Here is a 19,589-nt window from a genome sequence, read left to right as displayed (position 1 = left end):
GTCCCTAGTCGTGTTTCCTAACCTCAGGGGAGAGTGTCCACCAAAGGTCCCTCTGCACCGGGACCGAATTTCAGTCAACGATTTACATATCCTGGAAAGTGCTTCTGAACCCCTATGATGATCACAAAGCTCACACCAGTGTCTTGGACTCTCTCTGAATATTGATGTCATCTACTTGGCCTCAGGTTCTCGCATCCTCTAAGATGCTCATTCTTGAACGGAAGGTGCTTTTAAAAAATGTGGCCTTGGGCACGCGTCTCCCAAAGGTGCTCTTTGACCTGAAGAGACCCTGACATGCACCGTGTGGCTGTGCCCCGGGCGTGGTGGCTCAGGAGGTGCCCAGGTTTGGTCCCTTCCACGTTGGCCTGCTCCAGTTTGGTGAGGGATGGTTCAGAACCAAGCATCACTTTGTGGTTCACAGACCAGAGGGGCATTAGTTCTTGGGAGCCAGTGAGAAGACAGATTTGATTCTCACTGCAAATCTGGGTATTTTTAATTAATTTAGTAATTTCTGGCTGCCCTGGCTCTTGGCTGCTGCACGCGGGCTTTCTCTAGTTGCAGAGAGCGGGGGCTACTCTTGGTTGCCATGCTGGGGCTTCTCACTGTGGTGGCTTCTTTAGTTTTGGGGCACAGGTTCTAGGCGCATGGACTTCAGTAGTTGCAGCATGTGGGCTCAGTAGCTGTAGCTCTCAGGCTTAGCTGTTCCGAGGCCTGTGGAATGTTCCCAGACCAGGGATCAAACCCGTGTTCCCTGCATTGGTGGGCGGATTCTTATCCACTGTGCCACCAGGGAAATCCCAACAAATCTGGGTATTTGGATGTCAGAAGAATTTTTCTATGTAACTAGATTTTGTTACATGATATGGAGAGCATAGTTGAGATTAAAGAAGTGGTTCTTCGAGTGCTGGCTTTCTGCCTGCCCTAGAATGAATACTATATATTTACCCCTGATTTTTGAGGTCGATGCATGACAGAAATATCCACATGCTGGGACCTGTTTACCAAGAAACCAATGGTGGCTGTGAGCAAACCCTCTGCTTCAAATAAGAAAAATGGCAAACAGGTTGTCAGGTGGTGTGGGTGTGTGTGTGCGCAAGTGTGTGACTTCACAGCCAACTTCTATTACTTCTTGGCTGGCTGTGGAGGATGGAGTTGATTGCTGACATTAATTGAGAAAAACAAATCAGCTTTTGCTCACAAGTTTGATGATATACATGTGTCTTTATGAGCTCAATTCTCTGCTCTTTTGTGGTTTGGGGTTTTTCTTGGGCAGTTCCTGAGGGTCTGAAAGAAGGTGGGAGAACTCCCAGGTTTCTGTAGGGACTCAGAACCAGTAGTCACCCATGGCTTGACCAGACCCACCAGGTTAGAATTTTAGACTAAGAAGGGATCCCAGAGATCATTCCAGCCCAAGCTTCTTGTTTTACAGCCCAGATGGTCTCCTATTAGATAAGCAGCAGAGCAGATCTAGTGTCTGGTTTCCCTCTTAATCTCGGATTTTTTTCCTGCTAGACTAGGGTGTGCTTCCAGAGTACCTTCTCCATCTTAGAATTGAGTACCATTGGTATTAAGTCTCAGAATCTGTAAGCATTTGTCCCAGGTTGCCTGGTTTTAATAGATTTAAGCATAGTGTATTGGCAAAGGATCAAAACCACGGGGCAGGCACAAATGCTTTTCAAGGTCTGTCCCTAGATAAATCTGACAGGCGCCATATAATGATGACGGCCTGACACCCACTCACCCAAAAGATAGGTTTTATTAAAAGCAAAACAACCATCTGGATTTCAGCCAACATTACAGTGTTGGCACCGAATGACTTCTATTTGCCTGTCTAGACAAATCCCTCTAACATTCAGGTACTTGGGGAAGTGAAATGAGAATTAAGTCATAAAAGAGTAGGAGACTCTAGTCCACAAATATAAATATAATTCCCCCCAGCTGCATTATTTCCCAACAGTCAAAACACACAAGTTGTAACATCTAATAAAGCATATTTGAAAGAAGGGAAAGATCTTCCTATTTTCACATGCCTATCTATCTTATCTTCCTGCATCAAGGTCTGCAATCCCCAAGGTATGAAGTTATATCTAAACCCACAAACGCCTATATGTACACAGGCTAGCAATCTCTGCACCCAGCCAGAACACAGCTGATGTAACTCGGGTGGCACCCCTCACTGGAACTCTTAGATGACTCCTGACCTAAGTTTGGTGCCTGATTGTTATCATCCTACTTAATTTCTCAAGTCCTCAAAGAGTTTAAAAAAAAAAGGGTTTGTACACTTGGCTGAGTGGGTACATACAATCACATACTGTCAGCACTGCATTTTGCAGAGTTGCCTCAAGAAAGAATCTTTAGATGCTGAGAAGCTAGTTTTAGCTTCTCAGTTAGAAGAGAAAGGAGAGATGGCAGGAGCAAATGGAGGCGCAGAAGACCTCCAAATGAAACTGATGAGGCTGTTCAGTGGCTGGGGACACAGACAAGCTCCTAGGTATATAAAGGATGCACTGGTTTATGAGAATAAAATAGTTTTCTTCAAAGTCCAGTATTCATGAAGCATGCATTTAGAACTGGGTCTGGAAGAAAGCGATTGTATGCATTTTCATGTTATATATTGTATCTACAATAGGAAGATTATTAGGAAAAATGAAGCCAACAGAAGACTTCAGAGAGCTCAGCTGGCCTTAGAGATGGTCTGATGGTTTTACACGTGACCTTATGAGGCCCCATGCTTCTTAGTACCTTGTGGTATTCGCTTGAACAAACTGGGGCTAAGTACGTAAGAGCAAGCTTCCTTTTGGTTATGAACTGTTACATGAAGCCCAACTTCAGTCATGATTAAATGATGGCAAACCGTTTTATGGTTGTATTTTTGTGCTTCTATCACATAAAACCATTGAGGCAATTATTTTTAAGAAGGAAGTAGGGGAGATTATAGCAGTGATTTTTCACTAGCGGGGATTTTGTTCTCCAGGTGATACTTGGCCATGTTCAGAGACATTTTTGGTTTTCACATTGTGTGTGCGCGTGTGCGGATGTTCCTGGTCGCTAGTGGGCAGAGGCCAAGGATGCTGCAATGCTCAGAACAGTGCCCACAAGAAAGAATTATCCAGCCCTAAATGTCAGTAGGGCTGCAGTGGGGAAACCCGGACAGAAGGATGCACGCGACATTACTAAACCGATAGAGTCTAATCTCGGTCCTCATCTTGTCAGACTAATGACAATGAATCACTGCCTTTTGTGCCTCTGTTTCCCCATTTGCAAAATGGGGATAATGAACACGTTCTTTATAATAACATCACGAGGAGTCATGAAATTATATATGCAAAACACTCTGACTTCTTCAGAATAAAGGATCTCTATAAAATCAAAGCACGGTTATGATTACTGCACTATTATGAGCTCACGAAATTGCGTCTTAAGAACTGTACTCCTCCCCCTCAACAACAAGAAAAAAATTCCTCCAGGGAAAGAAAACAAACCAGAATGATCTCATCGTGATTACACCTGCCACACCAAAAAACAGACACAGTTCAGAGAAGCTAAATTCTTTCCCTCCAGCAACGAAGTAAGCTGCGTCTGTAATTAAGATCTTAATAAGGGAGGGCGGGAGGCTGGATGCAGACGCCGCAGGCTCTGAAGCCATCCCACCAGGTTTCAACAAGAACAATGGAAACACAGCCCGGCTCACTGCTTCGTGCTCTCTCAGGTGTTCTCTGCACGGTCCATATTTCAAAGCGGTCTTGCCTTCATTTTTTCACTTCCACAAGGAGAAAGAAAAGGACCATCTTATTATTTACAAGTAAATGTGTGTGTGCTCAGTCGCCAAGTCGTGTTGACTCTTCGGGACCCCAAGGACTGCCTCACTCCAGGCTTCCCTGTCCCTCACCATCTCCTGGAGTAAAATGTGATGTCGTAGGTATGATTTAGAAGTAAATTATGAAAGGTGTGCCAGAATCCACTTTAGAAAAAAAAGCCCCAAGGCAATTTTCTGACGAAAAGCTGGAAAAAGTCAGATAGAAAGCTGATCTAAGGCAAAGGGGATAATGCCCTGGACAGCCGATTGATCTTGGGAGCAGCTTGTGTTTAGTGTCCGGAACGACCATGTGTAAACTTCCCAAGATGGTCCCCGTTTCAAATATCCTTCCCGGGGTTAGACCATCTGTCCCATGTTGGGGTCTGTGAAACATGGATCTGGACCCACAGAAGGGAAATATATTTTAAACTAAAAGTAAAAGATAGACATCCAAGTATGTGTCTTGTTAATGGATCTGCCTTGGTTGAGTTTAGGATACAGGAGAAAAAAAGACAGGTACTGATAGGAGTCCTGGATTTAGTCAATGGATGTGTTCTCTCACTGGCAAGGAATCGAGATCTATTCCAAGGGCGTCGGGGCTCTGTGGGACTGTTAAGCCATCCAACGTCACTGTGGACGCCCCTGGGCTAACTGTCCTTATCATCCCTGTCCCATTGCTCACTGCACTTAGCAGCTCTTGGTGGGAAAGGGTGGAGAATCAGAGAAGAATACGAAGTTCTATCCCAGAGGAGCACTCCAGGGAAAAGGGACTTCGAGATGGTTTTCTGCCAGTGTTGTTCTGATGGTCCTGAAGCAGTGCTGGTCCTCTCAGCCACATTTCCAGCTGACCCTAAGTCACATCATGAATGACAAGCAACAACCAGCAAACAAACAAAACACCAGTGACAACAACAGACTCGTTGACAGATCACTGGCACGTCCTGTGAGGAGGCTGCAGAGCCTAGAAGTCCACTGTCCTGTCTCCGCGGTGTGCTGGCTTGGCTGGTTAAGGTTATTCGGGGGCTGAGAGAGGGAAGTCCAGCTCATTCTTTCAGTCGAGTGCAGAGCCTGGGAACAGAGAAGCCTGAGGCCTGAGTCACCCCATCTTCTGTGGGAGTGAGGTGCCGAGTTTCCGGGTAACGCCGACTACCACAAGTCAGCGAGACTACGGCTAATTCATTCAAGAGACAGCACTGGGTTTCCACATAACTAGAAGAAATTAGGAATAATACTGTCTAAATACACACTGCTTTACTTAAATAGAAAGATCTGATTCAAATCTTAGCCGTATAGGCTGTTTGGTGATCACAACTTCAAGTTTCACAAATAATCCCCCCTCTCCAACACACACAACTAAGAGTAAAGAAAGGAATGAAACTTAAATTCAAAAGATGCTATTAAGCATTTTTGTGCCATGCGTGCACTTTTATGCATTCAGGGTTGCTCAATCTTTACTTCTGGTAAGTATAAACATCAACATTCCACATAAGGAACAATTTTGGTAACATCTTATAACTATTACCTTGACATATTAGAAATATCAGGAGGAATTCTCATCTTCAATGTACATACCAAGATCTACAAAGAAATAAGATGTCTTCAAATCAGTAAACCCAGCCTTTGAATAAGGATCATGAACCACCTACCTAAATACCATTTAGCACAATTCATGTACTAAATTAATTGGGGAAGAGGCTGAGAGAAGGGACTAGTCTTTTTGTTTGTTTGCTTTAAAAAAGAATAAACTGGAATTTAGTGGCCCATGATGTGTGTGTGTGTGTGTTCTCAGTCGCTCAGTTGTGTCTGATTCTTTGTGGCCCCGTGGACTGTAGTCCACATCCATACATGACCACTGGAAAAACTGTAGCTTTGACTAGATGGACTTTTGTCGCCGAAGTAGTGTCTCTGCTTCTTAATATGCTGCCTAGGTTGCTCCTAGCTTTTCTTCCAAGGAGCAAGCATCTTTTAATTTCATGGCTGCAGTCACCATCTGCAGTGATTTTGGAGCCCAAGAATATAAAGTCTGTCACTGTTTCCATTGTTTCCCTTTCTATTTGCCGTGAAGTGATGGGACCAGCTCCTCTGTGCATGGGATTTCCCAGGCAAGAATAATGGAGTGGGTTGCCATTTTCTACCCCAGGAGATCTTCCTGACCTAGGGATTGAACCCTGGTCCCTTGTGTCTCCTGCATTGGCAGGCAAATTCTTTACCACTGAGCTACCTGGGAATCCCAGTCCATGATGAGACCTAAGCATTTGTATTTAAAAACACTCCACTGGCAGCTTTATTGGGTTGGCCGAAAAGTTCATTATATATGGAAGATATATGGAAAAGCCCAAATGAACTTTTGGCCAACCCAGTATTGTCTCTCTGATTAGATGCCCCTCCCCACCCCCACCTCAACCACGAAAAAGCACAGTCACGTGCCATCACTGCTTGCATTTTCTCGGCAGTCTGCTCCACCTTCCTCAAAGTGCATGCCTGAACTCACCTAGACCACACTGTCTGCCTTTCCACTCTTTCCAGTGCAGAGTGGAAATGCTTACCAACAGGCATTTATATCAAAATGAAAATTCCTCAGGAAGGCAGTAATGAGTGAGAGCGAAAAAGCTGGCTTAGAACTCAACTTTCAGAAACCCAAGATCACAGCATCCGGTCCCATCACTTCACAGCAAATAGAAAGGGAAACAATGGAAACAGTGACAGACTTTATATTCCTGGGCTCCAAAATCACTGCAGAGGGTGACTGCAGCCATGAAATTAAAAGATGCTTGCTCCTTGGAAGAAAAGCTAGGACCAACCTAGGCAGCATATTAAGAAGCAGAGACACTACTTCGCCAACAAAGGTCTGTCTAGTCAAAGCTACGGTTTTTCCAGTGGTCATGTATGGATGTGAGAGTTGGACTACAAAGAAAGCTGAGTGCCGAAGAATTGATGGTTTTGAACTGTGGTGTTGGAGAAGACTCTTGAGAGTCCCTTGGACTGCAAGGAGATCCAACCAGTCCATCCTAGAGGAAATCAGTCCTGAATATTCATTGGAAGGACTGATGCTGAAGCTGAAACTCCAATACTCTGGCCACCTGATGCGAAGAACTGATTCATTGAAAAAGACCCTGATGCTGGGAAAGACTAAAGGCAGGAGGAGAAGGGGATGACAGAGGATGAGATGGTTGAATGGCATCATCGACTTGATGGACATGAGTTTGAATAAGTTCCGGGAGTTGGTGATGGACAGGGAAGACTGGCGTGCTGTAGTCCATAGGGTGGCAAAGAGTGAGACATGACTGAGCGACTGAACTGAACTGTAATGTTCCCCAGGCGTGTGGAGTCCTCCTTTACTAGTAAGAAATCCCGCAGGGAGATAACTGGAATGTTCAAAGTAAATAAGATGGAGGCGGGGTTGTTGACAAAGTATAAACGGGTTTTTTTTTTTTAGGGGACCCCTTTTCCATGCCCACGTTCTTTGCAATCATCCATCGCCTAGGTAACTGGTAGCTATTTTCTGTATTTTAAATTGAAAAGAGAGTATTTCTTCCCAGTGGCCCCATTTTGTTTATCTTGGCAAGGAGGCTTGGTAATTAAGTCTATACGTTACTGGAGGACTGGGCTACCAGGGGCTGGGGTTTCAAACCAATTTGTTTAGGTTCCTTTCTAACCCTGAAGTGATCTAAAAACAGATCAGCACCTCTAACTTTATACCTCTGTCACTCTGCCTGCAGTAGGATAAGGGATGTGGTTTACCCCGAGCCCTACTCACCTCCTGTATCAAATCCACCTTTGATTCTTTAGTCATGACTCTTCTCTTTTTTTCAGTAATATTTTTGTTAACAATTCTAGTGAGGGTTTTCTCTTACATTTTAACCTATATAGTGCGTCTATCAATATACCTATATACAAGTATACTCTGAATATTGTATATATCTTATAAATGTATCATACCACAGTTGCCATTTTAAAATGCCTACTATGTTCTAGAAACCGATGATTTTCAAATATTATATCCTTACAACTATCTAATGAGACAGGTATTATTACTCCCATTTTATAAATGAGGACATGGAAGCTTGCCTAAAATTATACTGTGAAAAAGCAACAAAAGTGAGATTTCAAAACCTATGGTCTTTCCAATAGGCCATAGGGGGAAAACTCTTTTAATAGCTATTTGTGTATTTCATGTAATCCAACATTCAATTCAATGTTTGTTGAGTACCTACTATGAGCAAGGGCCTATAACCTCAGGAATATCAAATCTTATTAGTAACAATGAAGATACCAAAGCACTAATACATTAGCAAGTGGGGACACGGGTGTGCTGGGACACCCCTATGTCAGGCATCTGTATTTCTACGAGACACAGCCAGGCCCATGGAATATTTAACAGTACTCGATTATCTTAACATAGTAAACAGGGTTTTGACATAATCCAAGTTTTGAGTCCACGCTATCCTTTCAACGTCTGTTGGGCATCTACTTATATAAGCAGAGCTGGGGCCTGCTAGAATTGCCTGTTTCCAGTGGAGCCGTGGTAAATACCTCACCATGGAAATATCTCGCTTAGCCTTTAGAACAACCCACGAGGACGTATTAACCCTAGTTTGGTGGTGCTGGTCACGTCCTCGGTCATGTCCGACTCTTTGCAACTCGGACTGTAGCCCGCCAGGCTCCTCTGTCCACGGGATTTCCCAGGCAAGAATACCGGAGTGGGTTGCCATTTCCTCCTCAAGGGATCTTCCCCACCCAGGGATTGAACCTGAGTCTCCTGCATTTCAGGCGGATTCTTTATCGCTGAGCCACCCTACAGATAAGAAAGCTGAGGCTCACAGAGCTTAACTTGCCCAAGGACACAGAGCATTGAGTCACAGGAAACAGAAATGCCTTTCCCCAAACCTCACGCTCTACCTTGCCTCTATTGCAAGAACACATAAGACCAAGTCCCCCTCCAGGCCACAACACACAACAGATCCTGGATCATACTTTTTATTCAAGGACTTGCCTATCAATCTGCCTTTACATAAAGGGTGAGGCTCTCATATTGAGTGGGGCTTACCTAAAGCTGGACAGCCCCAGTGGGCAACCTTGGTGAGTTCCAGGTATCATTTAGGTAGTGATTTGATTGAAAGGGGTTAATGAGTAAGGTAGTGCTAACAGGGTAGGGCAGAGGCGAAAAACAGAAAGCCTACTGTAGAGATGATAGGAGACGAAGGTTTAGGCTTCTGATTGTTTTATAGAGTGGCTGGATGAGGAGACTTGACTTCTAGCAAGTACAGACCAACCGAGTCAACCGAGGCACAAAGAGACAGGAGCCAATGAATGGGAGCAGCAAGGGACCAAGACCTCCATATCAGACTCAGGAGAGAGGAGGAAGAAAGGGGTGCAGAGAGCGCTGTAAGTGTCACGTCTGTGTGGGTGGGGGAGGCCAGCCCTGTAGAAGTCTGGTACTGGAGAAGCGTAATGAATGCTTGAATGAAAAAAATGAGAGACGATGAGGTCATAAGGCCACAAAAGCGGAGGGAATTGGCAAAGAGGCTTGAAAAGTAGAGAGGAAGTTTCTTCAGAAGTGGGGGACGGTGGTGCAGACAGGAAGCCACTGATGAATTCTTAGAAGAGGACTGATGTATATTCCAACAAAGAAGGGATGCTTAAGGAATCTTTGTTACGTGCATCTTGCACACTTGGTGCTCTCAGAACACCTTCAGTCCCGTAAAGACTTTGATCTCCAAGTAGGTAACTCATTTAGCTCTGAAAATGGGCTTGCTCAATCAAAGAAACAATATATAAGAAAACGGTTAATTTTTTTCAAAGCATATGTTGTTGCTTTGAAATCTCAGATGGGATTTAAAAAGGAGGCAGAGGGCAGGGTGTGCAACACACCCTTTCGAATCATATAAAACATTTTAAACCAAAGTGGCAAAGCCAGGAAAGAATCAGGAATTACATATAAACTGTAAGTAAATATGCTGATTAAATGGAAGACACTCAGATCACATCTTTTCCCGCAACTCTGAGAAAATAAAAACATTTCCAAAGTCCCCTTGAAAGGTTTTCTTTAGTACACACTTTCTGCTTTAGCTAACCTACCTTACCCACATTCAGGCAGAACCCAAGAATCTGGACTTCAGAATGTAGTTTTCTTATTTGTATTCTAAGCTTCATCTGTAATTTTCTTCAATCAAGAATGAATTTGTTGAATGGCAGACTAGATAAATAATTTAGAGTTTCAATGTAGGCACACAGGATACAGAAATTTGGCCAAGCCACAAAAGCTGCTCAGCTATCAGAGATCAAACAGGCCAGGCCTGTGGGGCACTTACCAGGCCTGGGCCTGCACAAAGTGGGCGGGGTCTCTGCTCAAACACAGCTGTGCATCCACCTCTCAATTACCCTCCTGGCAGAAAGTAGCAACAACTGACCCCCAGACCCTCAGAAGGGAGGCCTTCACTGAGCAAGCCACAGCCACTGAGGCACAGCCCCCTCACCCACCTCCAGTATTTCAGAACATGTTGTGTATATTCAAAGGAGCTTGGGGAAAATTCTTAATAAATGAAGCCCTCCATAATTTACTGATTAGAGAACTCCAGACAGCATCCTTTAAAGAGCAATGGAACGTTAAGTGCGTATAAGAGTAACTGCTCCCTTCTTATGAACAAATAAAAACACATACAATGCAACCAAAACAGACTCGATATAGGCTAACCCCCCAAAAATTCACCAAAGTAATAGCTTGCATTCCACGGTGCTCAAGATGACTGTAAATACATAACTGGCTGACTTGGAACTATGTGTAAGTTCAAAATGAGTGGAGGCTTGGTTGTACTCTAGTTATGATCCCTGAAGTAGCCAAACCAGATAATCTGGTTAAAAAAAAAAATCTTATAATGACTGGATTATAAATCTCTCAGTGAGCATTTTTAAGTCTGACTGAGCTAAATTTATATTGTTTACAGCAACAGAGTATCTAAAAGGTAATTCCCAACTCCAGGGTTTTACAATCTAATAATTATCTGGTTTTACTACCTAAGTGGCTTCAATGAAATAACTGCCAGACATTCATTTCACTTTGCTTTGTAGAGGCACTGTCTCAAAAAAAAAAAAAAAGAACCTATTCTGCAGGGATACTTTGAATGACATAGAGTCTTGAGCTACATGGGAGAAGAAAAAGTCACACAGGACATTTTAGGAGGTCACAGATAGTTCTTTCTTTAATATCTGTTTAAAGTCACAAGTTCTGGAGCCAGATCACCTTGGTTCAAATTCCAGCTCTGCTACTTTCCAGCTGTGTGGTTTGGGATAAATTACCTAGCCTCTCTGAGCCACAATTTCCACATCTGAAAATGAATACAAAGTATTAACACTACCTCATGGAGTTAATTGGGAAAGCTAAACATGACAATCCTGTATTGCCACGGTGAGTCTTAAAAACTGTTATTTATCATTCCTCTACCTTTGTGTCATCTCCTCTACTTAAAATAAAATCTTCTTCTGAAATAGTCCATTATTAACTAGAGAGAAAATAGGCTTTATAAGAAAGGGAAAGTTGATTGCTTCGGCTATTGGTTCCGTTTATAGTCACCACAAGGTGTCAATCTGTCATTTGGTTAGTTGGGGAAGTCAGAAGTTTTGCTGGTGAAGATGCCCACAAGCTAACAAAAACCATATCTTTACAGCATTTGGCAGGGTGTTTGACGCTGGGAAGACCCAGCAGAGAGGCAGGGTTTCCCCATGAATGCCAACCACAGTTCACATCATCAGCTGCCATGATGTTTTCTTTCCACAAAATAAAACTAAACATGAGGAAGTCACTGAATAAAAGTGACTTTAGACTTTTAGTCACTTTCCAGATTGCAGTACTCCATGTTAGAAACAGCCATTTATACTCTCCAATAATAAATTCAGGAACACATTTTCTCCCCCCCACTCCAACCTCCCCCAAGGTTTTTACGAATCTAAAGGCATTTACGGTAGGAAGAGGAGGGCAAAAATTCACTGAAGGCTAAATAATATCTGGGGAATTAACATTAGTGATATCCTATCACTGTTCTAAATAAAGAAACTGCGTAAATACCAGTGAACCATTTCAAGAATGAGAGCTTTCCTGCCAGGTAGAAGGATCTGCCTCTGGTTGTACCCTAACGTCAAAAATACTAAGAATCTTCAGGATTATCCATCCCTCTGATCTTTCCTATTGAGGCAGAAAATGGAAAGCTGATAGTTGTGATAACTGATACCCCTGCCTTCAGAGGGTTTTAACCTTTTCAAGGAGAACTATAACTCATGCAAAAAAATAGATACTTTTCAACAGTTTGATTTAGACCTATTGAACATGATTCATAGCTTTTGAATGAAAGGCTTATCACGAAGGTTAGCCAGTGGCTATCAGCCAGGACTGAGGATTTACAACCTCACATTTAAAAAAGGATGAGCCAGAAGCTAGATGATTCAGAAAGAAGGCAAAGTAGCTCTCAGCTGGTACAATCCTGCAGGTCAGACAGGTAATTCAAATTGCCAATCCCCAAGCATAAACACCTTGCCAAAACGCATTTCAATAGTAGCATGTTTGTTTAAACGTGCTAATGTAACAATAATGTTCAGTCTCTTTCTCAGTCCTGTGGGACTCTTTGCCACCCTTTGGACTGCAGCCCTCCAGGCTCCTCTGCCCATGGGATCTTCCCAACCCAGGGATCGACCCTGCGTCTCTAGGACTGAGTCTATTCCAGAACAGAAGTAAGTGTTCATCCTCCAAGGAAAATTCACCTTCAATTCCGTGCAGTCAGCTCTAACTAGGGGTCTCTGGAAGCTGCTAGCCTGGTTAGATGGAGGAAACTTAGACAAAATAGTATATTCTATATAAGTTATAATCCTTTTGCCAGGAATAAACACACAAATGCATGGGAAAACACGCTGCTGAGCGTTCTGACACTCTTGAGTTTCGGAGACAATAAACTGGCTGGAGCCTTCAGACCCTCCGTCCATTCAAACGCCATGAAAGTGTTTCCAAGGAATAGAATATACTCAGTTGGTTCTGAATCCAACATCCTTTATGGATATCAAAATCCTCCATCATCAGCTGTATAATAGTACCTAGAGACTTTAACTTCTCCCACTAAAATTATATATGGCAAACTGCTTCCCAGAGCGAACGCTTTAATGCAAAGGATGAAAACGGCTTGAAAATACCCAGCCTGAGAGACTCTGCACTTCCGATTCTTCCCTTACTACGGCTCCGGGGGGTGGGGGCAGTGGAGGCTAGGCCCGGGGAGCCGGGAGTCTTGAGCAAAGGCGCGCTCCCCTTGAAGTTAGACGCCCTCCGATCTGCAGTGACTGCCGTACCCCGGCGCCAAGACCAAGAGCGACGCCAGGGAACTTGCAGCGGGGGTGGCTTGGGCGCGCTGCGAGCTCCCGGCGTAGGTCTCAGAGGCTGAATCTCTGCCTGCCTGCTTGTCTGGCAAGCCGGTGACCCATCTCAGAACCCCTCTGGGGGCACAGCAGAGGAGTTGTCACAGTGGTGGACACACACACACAGAGAAAGCTTCTGCAGAAGTCACTCTCCTACCTTATACTTCATCTCGGCGGCGGTGAACTGAGCCGTTTTCCTGCACTAGTGAGACTGCATTAAGCACCGGCGAGCCCGCCCCTCCATCGAGCGCAGGGCTTAAATGCAAGCGAGGACCGCGGAGCTCCTGGCCTCCAGTCCGCGCAGCGCCGAGCCCCGGCGCCGCTCAGCCCGCCCAGCCTCTGAGCTCACTGTTTTCGTCCGGGCCGGCGGAGCACGGAGCTCGTTTGCATACCGCCTCGCCATTGGCTCGCGGGCCAAGGTAACGCGGACGCCCCGCCCACCCCGAACTCCTGGAAACTGACAAAGAACTTGGAATGCGATCATTTATTTTTACATTGTCGGAGAGGGTGGAAAAGAAACTCGGGAACCTTCCCGGAACCCTACCAAACCTTATACTTCCTCTACCCCGAACCTCTACCAAAACCCTGGGAAGAGGAGATGAACTCTTTTTTAAAAAAATTTTTTATTTTTCAAGATTAATCCAAATTTTAAAGAGATGGAATTCACAAAGCAGTCTGACAGCCGTGCGTCCTGTGACCTAGCAACTCCTTCATAAATCCATTTCATTCCAAAGCCATTCACCTCACAAACTACTTGAAACGAACTCAGGGAACAAAAGGTTTTCTGTCTCGGGGGCCCCTTTTTACTGACTACCCCTGCTGATATCTCTCTCTCCTCCCTCCCCTCCCTTTTCTTGTGGCTGTTTGCTTTTTTGTGTGTGTTCTTTTCAGTGTTCAAAGTACTTGCAGTGTCAGTCTGCAAGGCGACAGAATACAATTCTCCCTCAGTGAAAGGGAACTCTGGAGCTGGGCACCAGGGATTCCCTGGTTGGCTTCTCACCGGGGCCTCAGGGAGTTGAGGGGTCAGCCGCATTCAGAGACCTCCTCTGGCTTTGCAGAGGATAAAGCTTAGCTGTGACCCCTCGGATGGGGCTGGCCAGTGTGCCCGCCCCATACATCATCGCTGTTCACCAAGTACTGCGTTCTTTGATGGCTGGCATTTCTAGCTCCAGCTTTGAACACTTAAGTTTTTCCTTCTGACCTCTCTCCTGAAGATGACCCATTAACCCACCAACACTTATTATCTGGGGAACAACGACAAAAAAATGCCTGCTATTTCAGGAGGCTGGTTAAAAAGACCAGTCTTCTCCCAGTGATGCACAGAACATTTTGTTCAGCTTCATGCTTTCTATAGAGAGAAAGATCACCCAGGAGAGGACAGAATTGGCCACCTTCAGCAACTCTTCTGAGGGGTGGAGCAGTGAGGGGAAAATTCCTTTTCATGGGACCTCAGGATTGAGACTTGGTGAATACAGACAATGGCTGTGCCTGAAAGGGATGGACTCCAACCAGACTACATGACTCTGATGGAAAAACTCAGCCATTAGTTGTTTTTTTTTTTCCTGACTGGGTTGGATTAGAATCAGTTTGATTTTTTTCCTTCCCAATTCCCAGTGGATTAAAATTCTACTTTTATGAGCTAAGCAAAAAAGTACAGGAGACCAGCTGCCCTACAAAAGGGGTTTCTGGACACAGGACTCACAGTTCAGACCACAGTTTAAATAAGGCACCTATTCCCTGGACAGGACCTCCCCTCCCCCACTCCCCACCCCCGCCCACCCCACCCCCACCACTCTGCCCACCCCACCCTGCCCAGGTGGTCAAGGTGAGACAAGGTTGACTCATGGTTTTGGACCTCCACTAGGCCTCTTTCCCTTATTTAGCTTTAGAGGGAAAATGAGCCTGAGTGATTTTGCAAGGTCCTTCTGAACACACATTAAGCATGCGACAAATGATGCTGCCATGGACAGAGGAGCCTGGTGGGCTGCACAGTCCGTGGGGTTGTAAAGAGTCGGAAACGACTGAGAGACTAAACAACAACATACTATCAACACATTGCAGGGACCTTCCTAACAGTCCTACAGACTCATGGGACAGTCGCTAGCTTGCAGGAAATTTTTCTTTGGGTGTCTGCATGGCTACGTCACAGGCCTTCTCACCTGTAAGATGATGAGTCTTTGGTCTCCAGGAGATCTAGATAACATTCCTTTGACTTCCTCAGCAGTAAAGCTGAATCACCTTCTGTTTTGTTTGATGAGCATCATTGAATAGTGAGCACGATCTCTCATTTTAATGCTTTCAGTTTCCCAAAGCATAGTTAGGGCTTTTTCATTCTCTAGGTAAAAAGCTTAATTCACCCCCACGTGGCCCTCCTGCTTTCCTGTTTCTGTCCTATGCAGAATATACCGTAAAACCTACCTGAAGTTCAAGTTCGTCTGGGTCGCTGCCTTGTTAGTTACATATATATATAAAAGCACAAAGGTGTTACAGTCAGGTGAACGTGTGTTAGAATCTCAACAAATTTCTAACTTGCTAATTTTGGTGTTCTGAAATGTAAAACAGAGAATAATACCAACCTGCTAGGGCTCTAATGAGGATTAAATGAAATCATGTGGGTGAAAGTGAATAGTATTTGGCACATAGTAAAACCTTAGTTTTACTCTGAAATTAAAAGATGCTTGCTCCTTGGAAGAAAAGTTATGACAAACCTAGACAGTGCATTAAAAAACAGAGACATCACTTTGCTGACCAAGTTCCGTTTAGTCAAAGCTATGGTTTTTCCAGTAGTCATGTATGGATGCCAGAGTTGGACCATAAAGAAGGCTGAGTGCCGAAGAACTGATGCTTCCAAACTGTGTTGGAGAAGACTCTTGAGCGTTCCTTGTACTGCAAGGAGATCCAACCAGTCCATCCTAAAGGAAATCAATCCTGAATATTCATTGGAAGAACTGATGCTGAAGCTGAAGTTCCAATACTTTGGCCACCTGATGCGAAGACCCAACTCATTGGTAAAAACCCTGACGCTGGGAAATATTGAAGGCAGGAGGAGAAGGGGGAAACAGAGGATGAGAAGGTTGGATGGCATCATCGACTCAATGGACATGAATTTGAGCAAACTCCAGGAGACAGTGAAAGAGAGGGAAGCCTGGCATGCTGCAGTCCACAGGGCTGCAGAGTCAGACATGAGTTAGCAACTGAACGATAACAACAAACCCTTAGGAAATGGTTGCTTATTAGTATTATTTCCATTATTATGCTTTAATATTAAATTTATTTTGTATTATTTTACGACTATATCATATAATATTGTAACATCATATATCATAATATCAGTATTCATGTTATATGATATAAATTAATTTTAAATGATTAATTGTAACTATTATCACTATTAGACTATTATCGATACTGTGAAGTGTGGTGGGCACTCAGAAGAAGCTGGAGGAATGTCCCCATCTCTGTGGCACCCCATCCCTGGGCAGCTTTCTAATTTAACAAACATCAATTCAGCACCTACCACATGCCAGGGGCTGTTCTGGGAAGGGAGGATACAGCAGCCCAGATAAAGATCTTACTCTCACAGAGCTCACAGTCTGGTAGGAGTGGAGGACAATAGTTCAAAGAATGTATTATACAATTTTGAAGTGGTGGATGCCATGAAGAAAAGTATCGAGCAGGGAAAAACCGCTAGAAGGTGGGTTCTTGCAGGTTCCACCCTCGTAGACCAGGGTGGGTGAGGGGTGTTTAATGTTAGAGATAATGGTCATGCAAGCCCCTCTAGGGAGTTAATATGGAAGCAGGAACCTGAATACTATGTGGGGTCCACTTGGAGATCTGGGGAAAGAACGTTCCGGGCAGAGGAAGTGACCCACAGAAAGGACCTGAGATACCAGTGAGCTCGGCGCGTTCAAGAGCAAGCAGGTCAGTACGCTCAGAGAGCAGGACCCATGGGAGGGATGGGGAGAGGGTGGTGGCAGTGTGTGGATTTTCTCCTGAGTGTGACAGGAAGTCACCAGAGTGCCCTGAGCAGGGAATCAAAGGTCTAGTCCTCTCTGTTTTCACCCTTGGTTTGTGTAAATACTCCTGGACAGCAGACTACTGAAATATTGAGCCTTTTCTTCATGCAACTTACATGGTGCTGAAACTGTTACTTTGTTTGTGTCATCTGCTCTGTTTCCTTCAAAACCCTTTGGAGAAACACAAATTTTCTCAATGAAAGCAGAAACAGCTCCCTCCCCATCTACTAAGTGAGCTTTTGGATGCATAAATAACTGTTTGAACTTTCCTGTATAAACACTGACGATTGGTTTATGCAGCCACCCTCATGTTCCCTTGGATGGCTTCCCAAAGTGGTCCAGGCCCCTGGACTAACCTGTCTCTCAGCCTGTTGGTCTTGCCACCTGCCTGCCACCTCTGCCAAGGGCTCTGCCCATCCCCCCCAACCCCCCACCCACCAGAAGCTCTGCAGGCCGGAACGAGGGGAATGGCACAGAGGCCGTCCAATCCATTTTCCAGCTGCCACTGGGCACTGGCGTGGATGCAACCAAAGGTCAGAGAGGATGCTGGAGAGAAGAGGTTCTTCTGTCCACACTTGGGAGGCACTCATGTGGCTGCTCTCTAAGAGTGAAGGGCAAAGTCAGAGCCTGTGAGGGCAGGAAGCAGCCTAGTGAGTCACCCCGTCTAGCCTGGGGAAAGGAAGATGAAGCTGCCGCTCCGGGGGCGCCCTGCTCGAGGGGGATCCTAACCACAGACAGCGCTTTAGGTCAGTCTTCTGTATCTCCTGTCTGATTTTTTCCAGCCACAACTTTCAGTTTCCCTGCCTGAAATCTCTCCCCGGTCTGGTCTATATTCCACATCGCCACTTGCTTAATTTCTAGAATACAGAATCGATCACATTACTACTATATTTAAAAGCCTTTAAAAATACTCTAGAATCCACACGCATTGGCATGGACTATGATCCGAGCCCAGCCTCCCTTTCTAGCCTCATCTCCCAACGACATCCTGCACATGTTGGGGCAGAGAGGGGGAGGGGGGCAAATTCACGGACTCTGAGCTCCTTGTACTGTCCTGACTCTACACAGACAATTCCCTCCGCCCAGAATGTCCTCCCTTCCCTCTTCTGCTCTCCAGCCCAGTTGCAACACTAACTCTTTTGTCCTTCCTGTCTACACCCCCACCCTGCCCACCTCGCCTTTTCAGAACAAATTCCTCCCTCCTTTTACCGTGCCCCTATTGTGCTTGGACCATGGCCCTAGCTGAAGGCTCCTCCATACTGTGTTCTGATGACTGGGTGATGTGTGGGTCCCCCGCTCCCAGGTGACCTGTGTTCCCTGCAGGCTCATACCTTACAGGAGCTGAAATGCCTTCTGAATGAATAAGAGGACCAAGGCTTCTTGGAAGAATGTTGTTGACTTGAGGTTCTGCCTATTGTTTAGGAGGAGTGGGAGGGAAACTCTTGTTTGAGGGCGGGACTGCTCTTTCCATTTACTACATGTGGAGCTTCCGACCAGCTCAAGCCCTGCTGCCTGTCCTGGCTCTTGGACGCAGGGCAGTTAGATAACTACAGCTTTTTATATGACCTATGAGCTAAGAATAGCTTTTATACTTTTAAATGATTAGAATAAAATCTAAATAAGGATGATATTTCATAAGACATGAAACAATTACATGAAATTCAAATTGCAGTGTCTATAAATAAAGTTTTATTGGAACAGACACAGCCGTTTGTTTACACGTTGACTTTCAGCTGCAATAGCAGACTTGAGCAAGTGTGAGCAGAGGTGGTAAAAAGGGCAAAGTTGGAAAAGTGTATTATCTGGCCCTCCAGAGAAACAGTTTGATGACCCATGCTCTAGAACAGTGCAAGATACATGCATCCCAGAGTTCAGATTAATGTATAGATTCTTCCACATCTCCTGAGACACAATCTAGAAATACTCACTCTAAAGCTATGTTTTACCATTTCTAGTTTGATACCAGTTTTTTATTTGTGTGTGTGTGTGTGAGTCTACATTATGCCAGAGTTATTTCAAAAAAATAATTGGCAGCAGCAACTTTTCAATTCCATAAGTCTCCAGAAACTTCTCCAAACAAAGATGAGTCAATTGGGAATTTTCTGCTACAGCCCACTGACCCCGGCTCATTCAGGGGTCAGTACCTGGAAACTGTCCCAGGTTCTAGGCCCTGTCCTGGGCAAGTCACAAACATTATTTCACTTAATATTCACCTAACGAGCCCTAATGAGGTGGGTCACAATATTCTAGGTTTACATGTAACAAAACTGAGACTTGGAGAGCTTGTTCAACTTGCACAAAGGTCCAGTCAAGTAGGGGCAGGTCTGGCATGTGAGCCTAGGCTTTCTGGCTCCTGGGTTTGTGTGCTCCATGCGACCAGGAGT

At 44.8% G+C, this 19,589-nt stretch overlaps 1 protein-coding gene across 3 annotated transcripts in view; it reads right to left on the bottom strand.

Moving 5' to 3' along the window:
* Positions 1-19,589, bottom strand: part of NEDD9 (neural precursor cell expressed, developmentally down-regulated 9) — a 194,465-nt gene that overhangs the window by 41,132 nt on the left and 133,744 nt on the right. Inside the window, exon 1 of one of the 3 annotated variants that reach the window (XM_055405923.2) lies at positions 13,347-13,537. The exons of the other annotated variants lie outside the window; for them this stretch is intronic. Coding sequence (XP_055261898.2) covers positions 13,347-13,358 — 12 coding nt within the window. The 5' untranslated portion in view covers positions 13,359-13,537. Of the gene's footprint in view, positions 1-13,346; positions 13,538-19,589 lie in introns of those variants that run through there. 3 annotated transcript variants of the gene reach the window in all.

The sequence above is a fragment of the Moschus berezovskii genome, chromosome 23, assembly GCF_049115385.1.
Source record: "Moschus berezovskii isolate FMDL1 chromosome 23, NW_MosBer_1.0, whole genome shotgun sequence".
Taxonomy (NCBI): Eukaryota; Metazoa; Chordata; class Mammalia; order Artiodactyla; family Moschidae; genus Moschus; species Moschus berezovskii.
The sequence above is the reverse complement of the archived record's forward strand: the minus strand, read 5'-3'. Positions and strand labels throughout refer to the sequence as shown.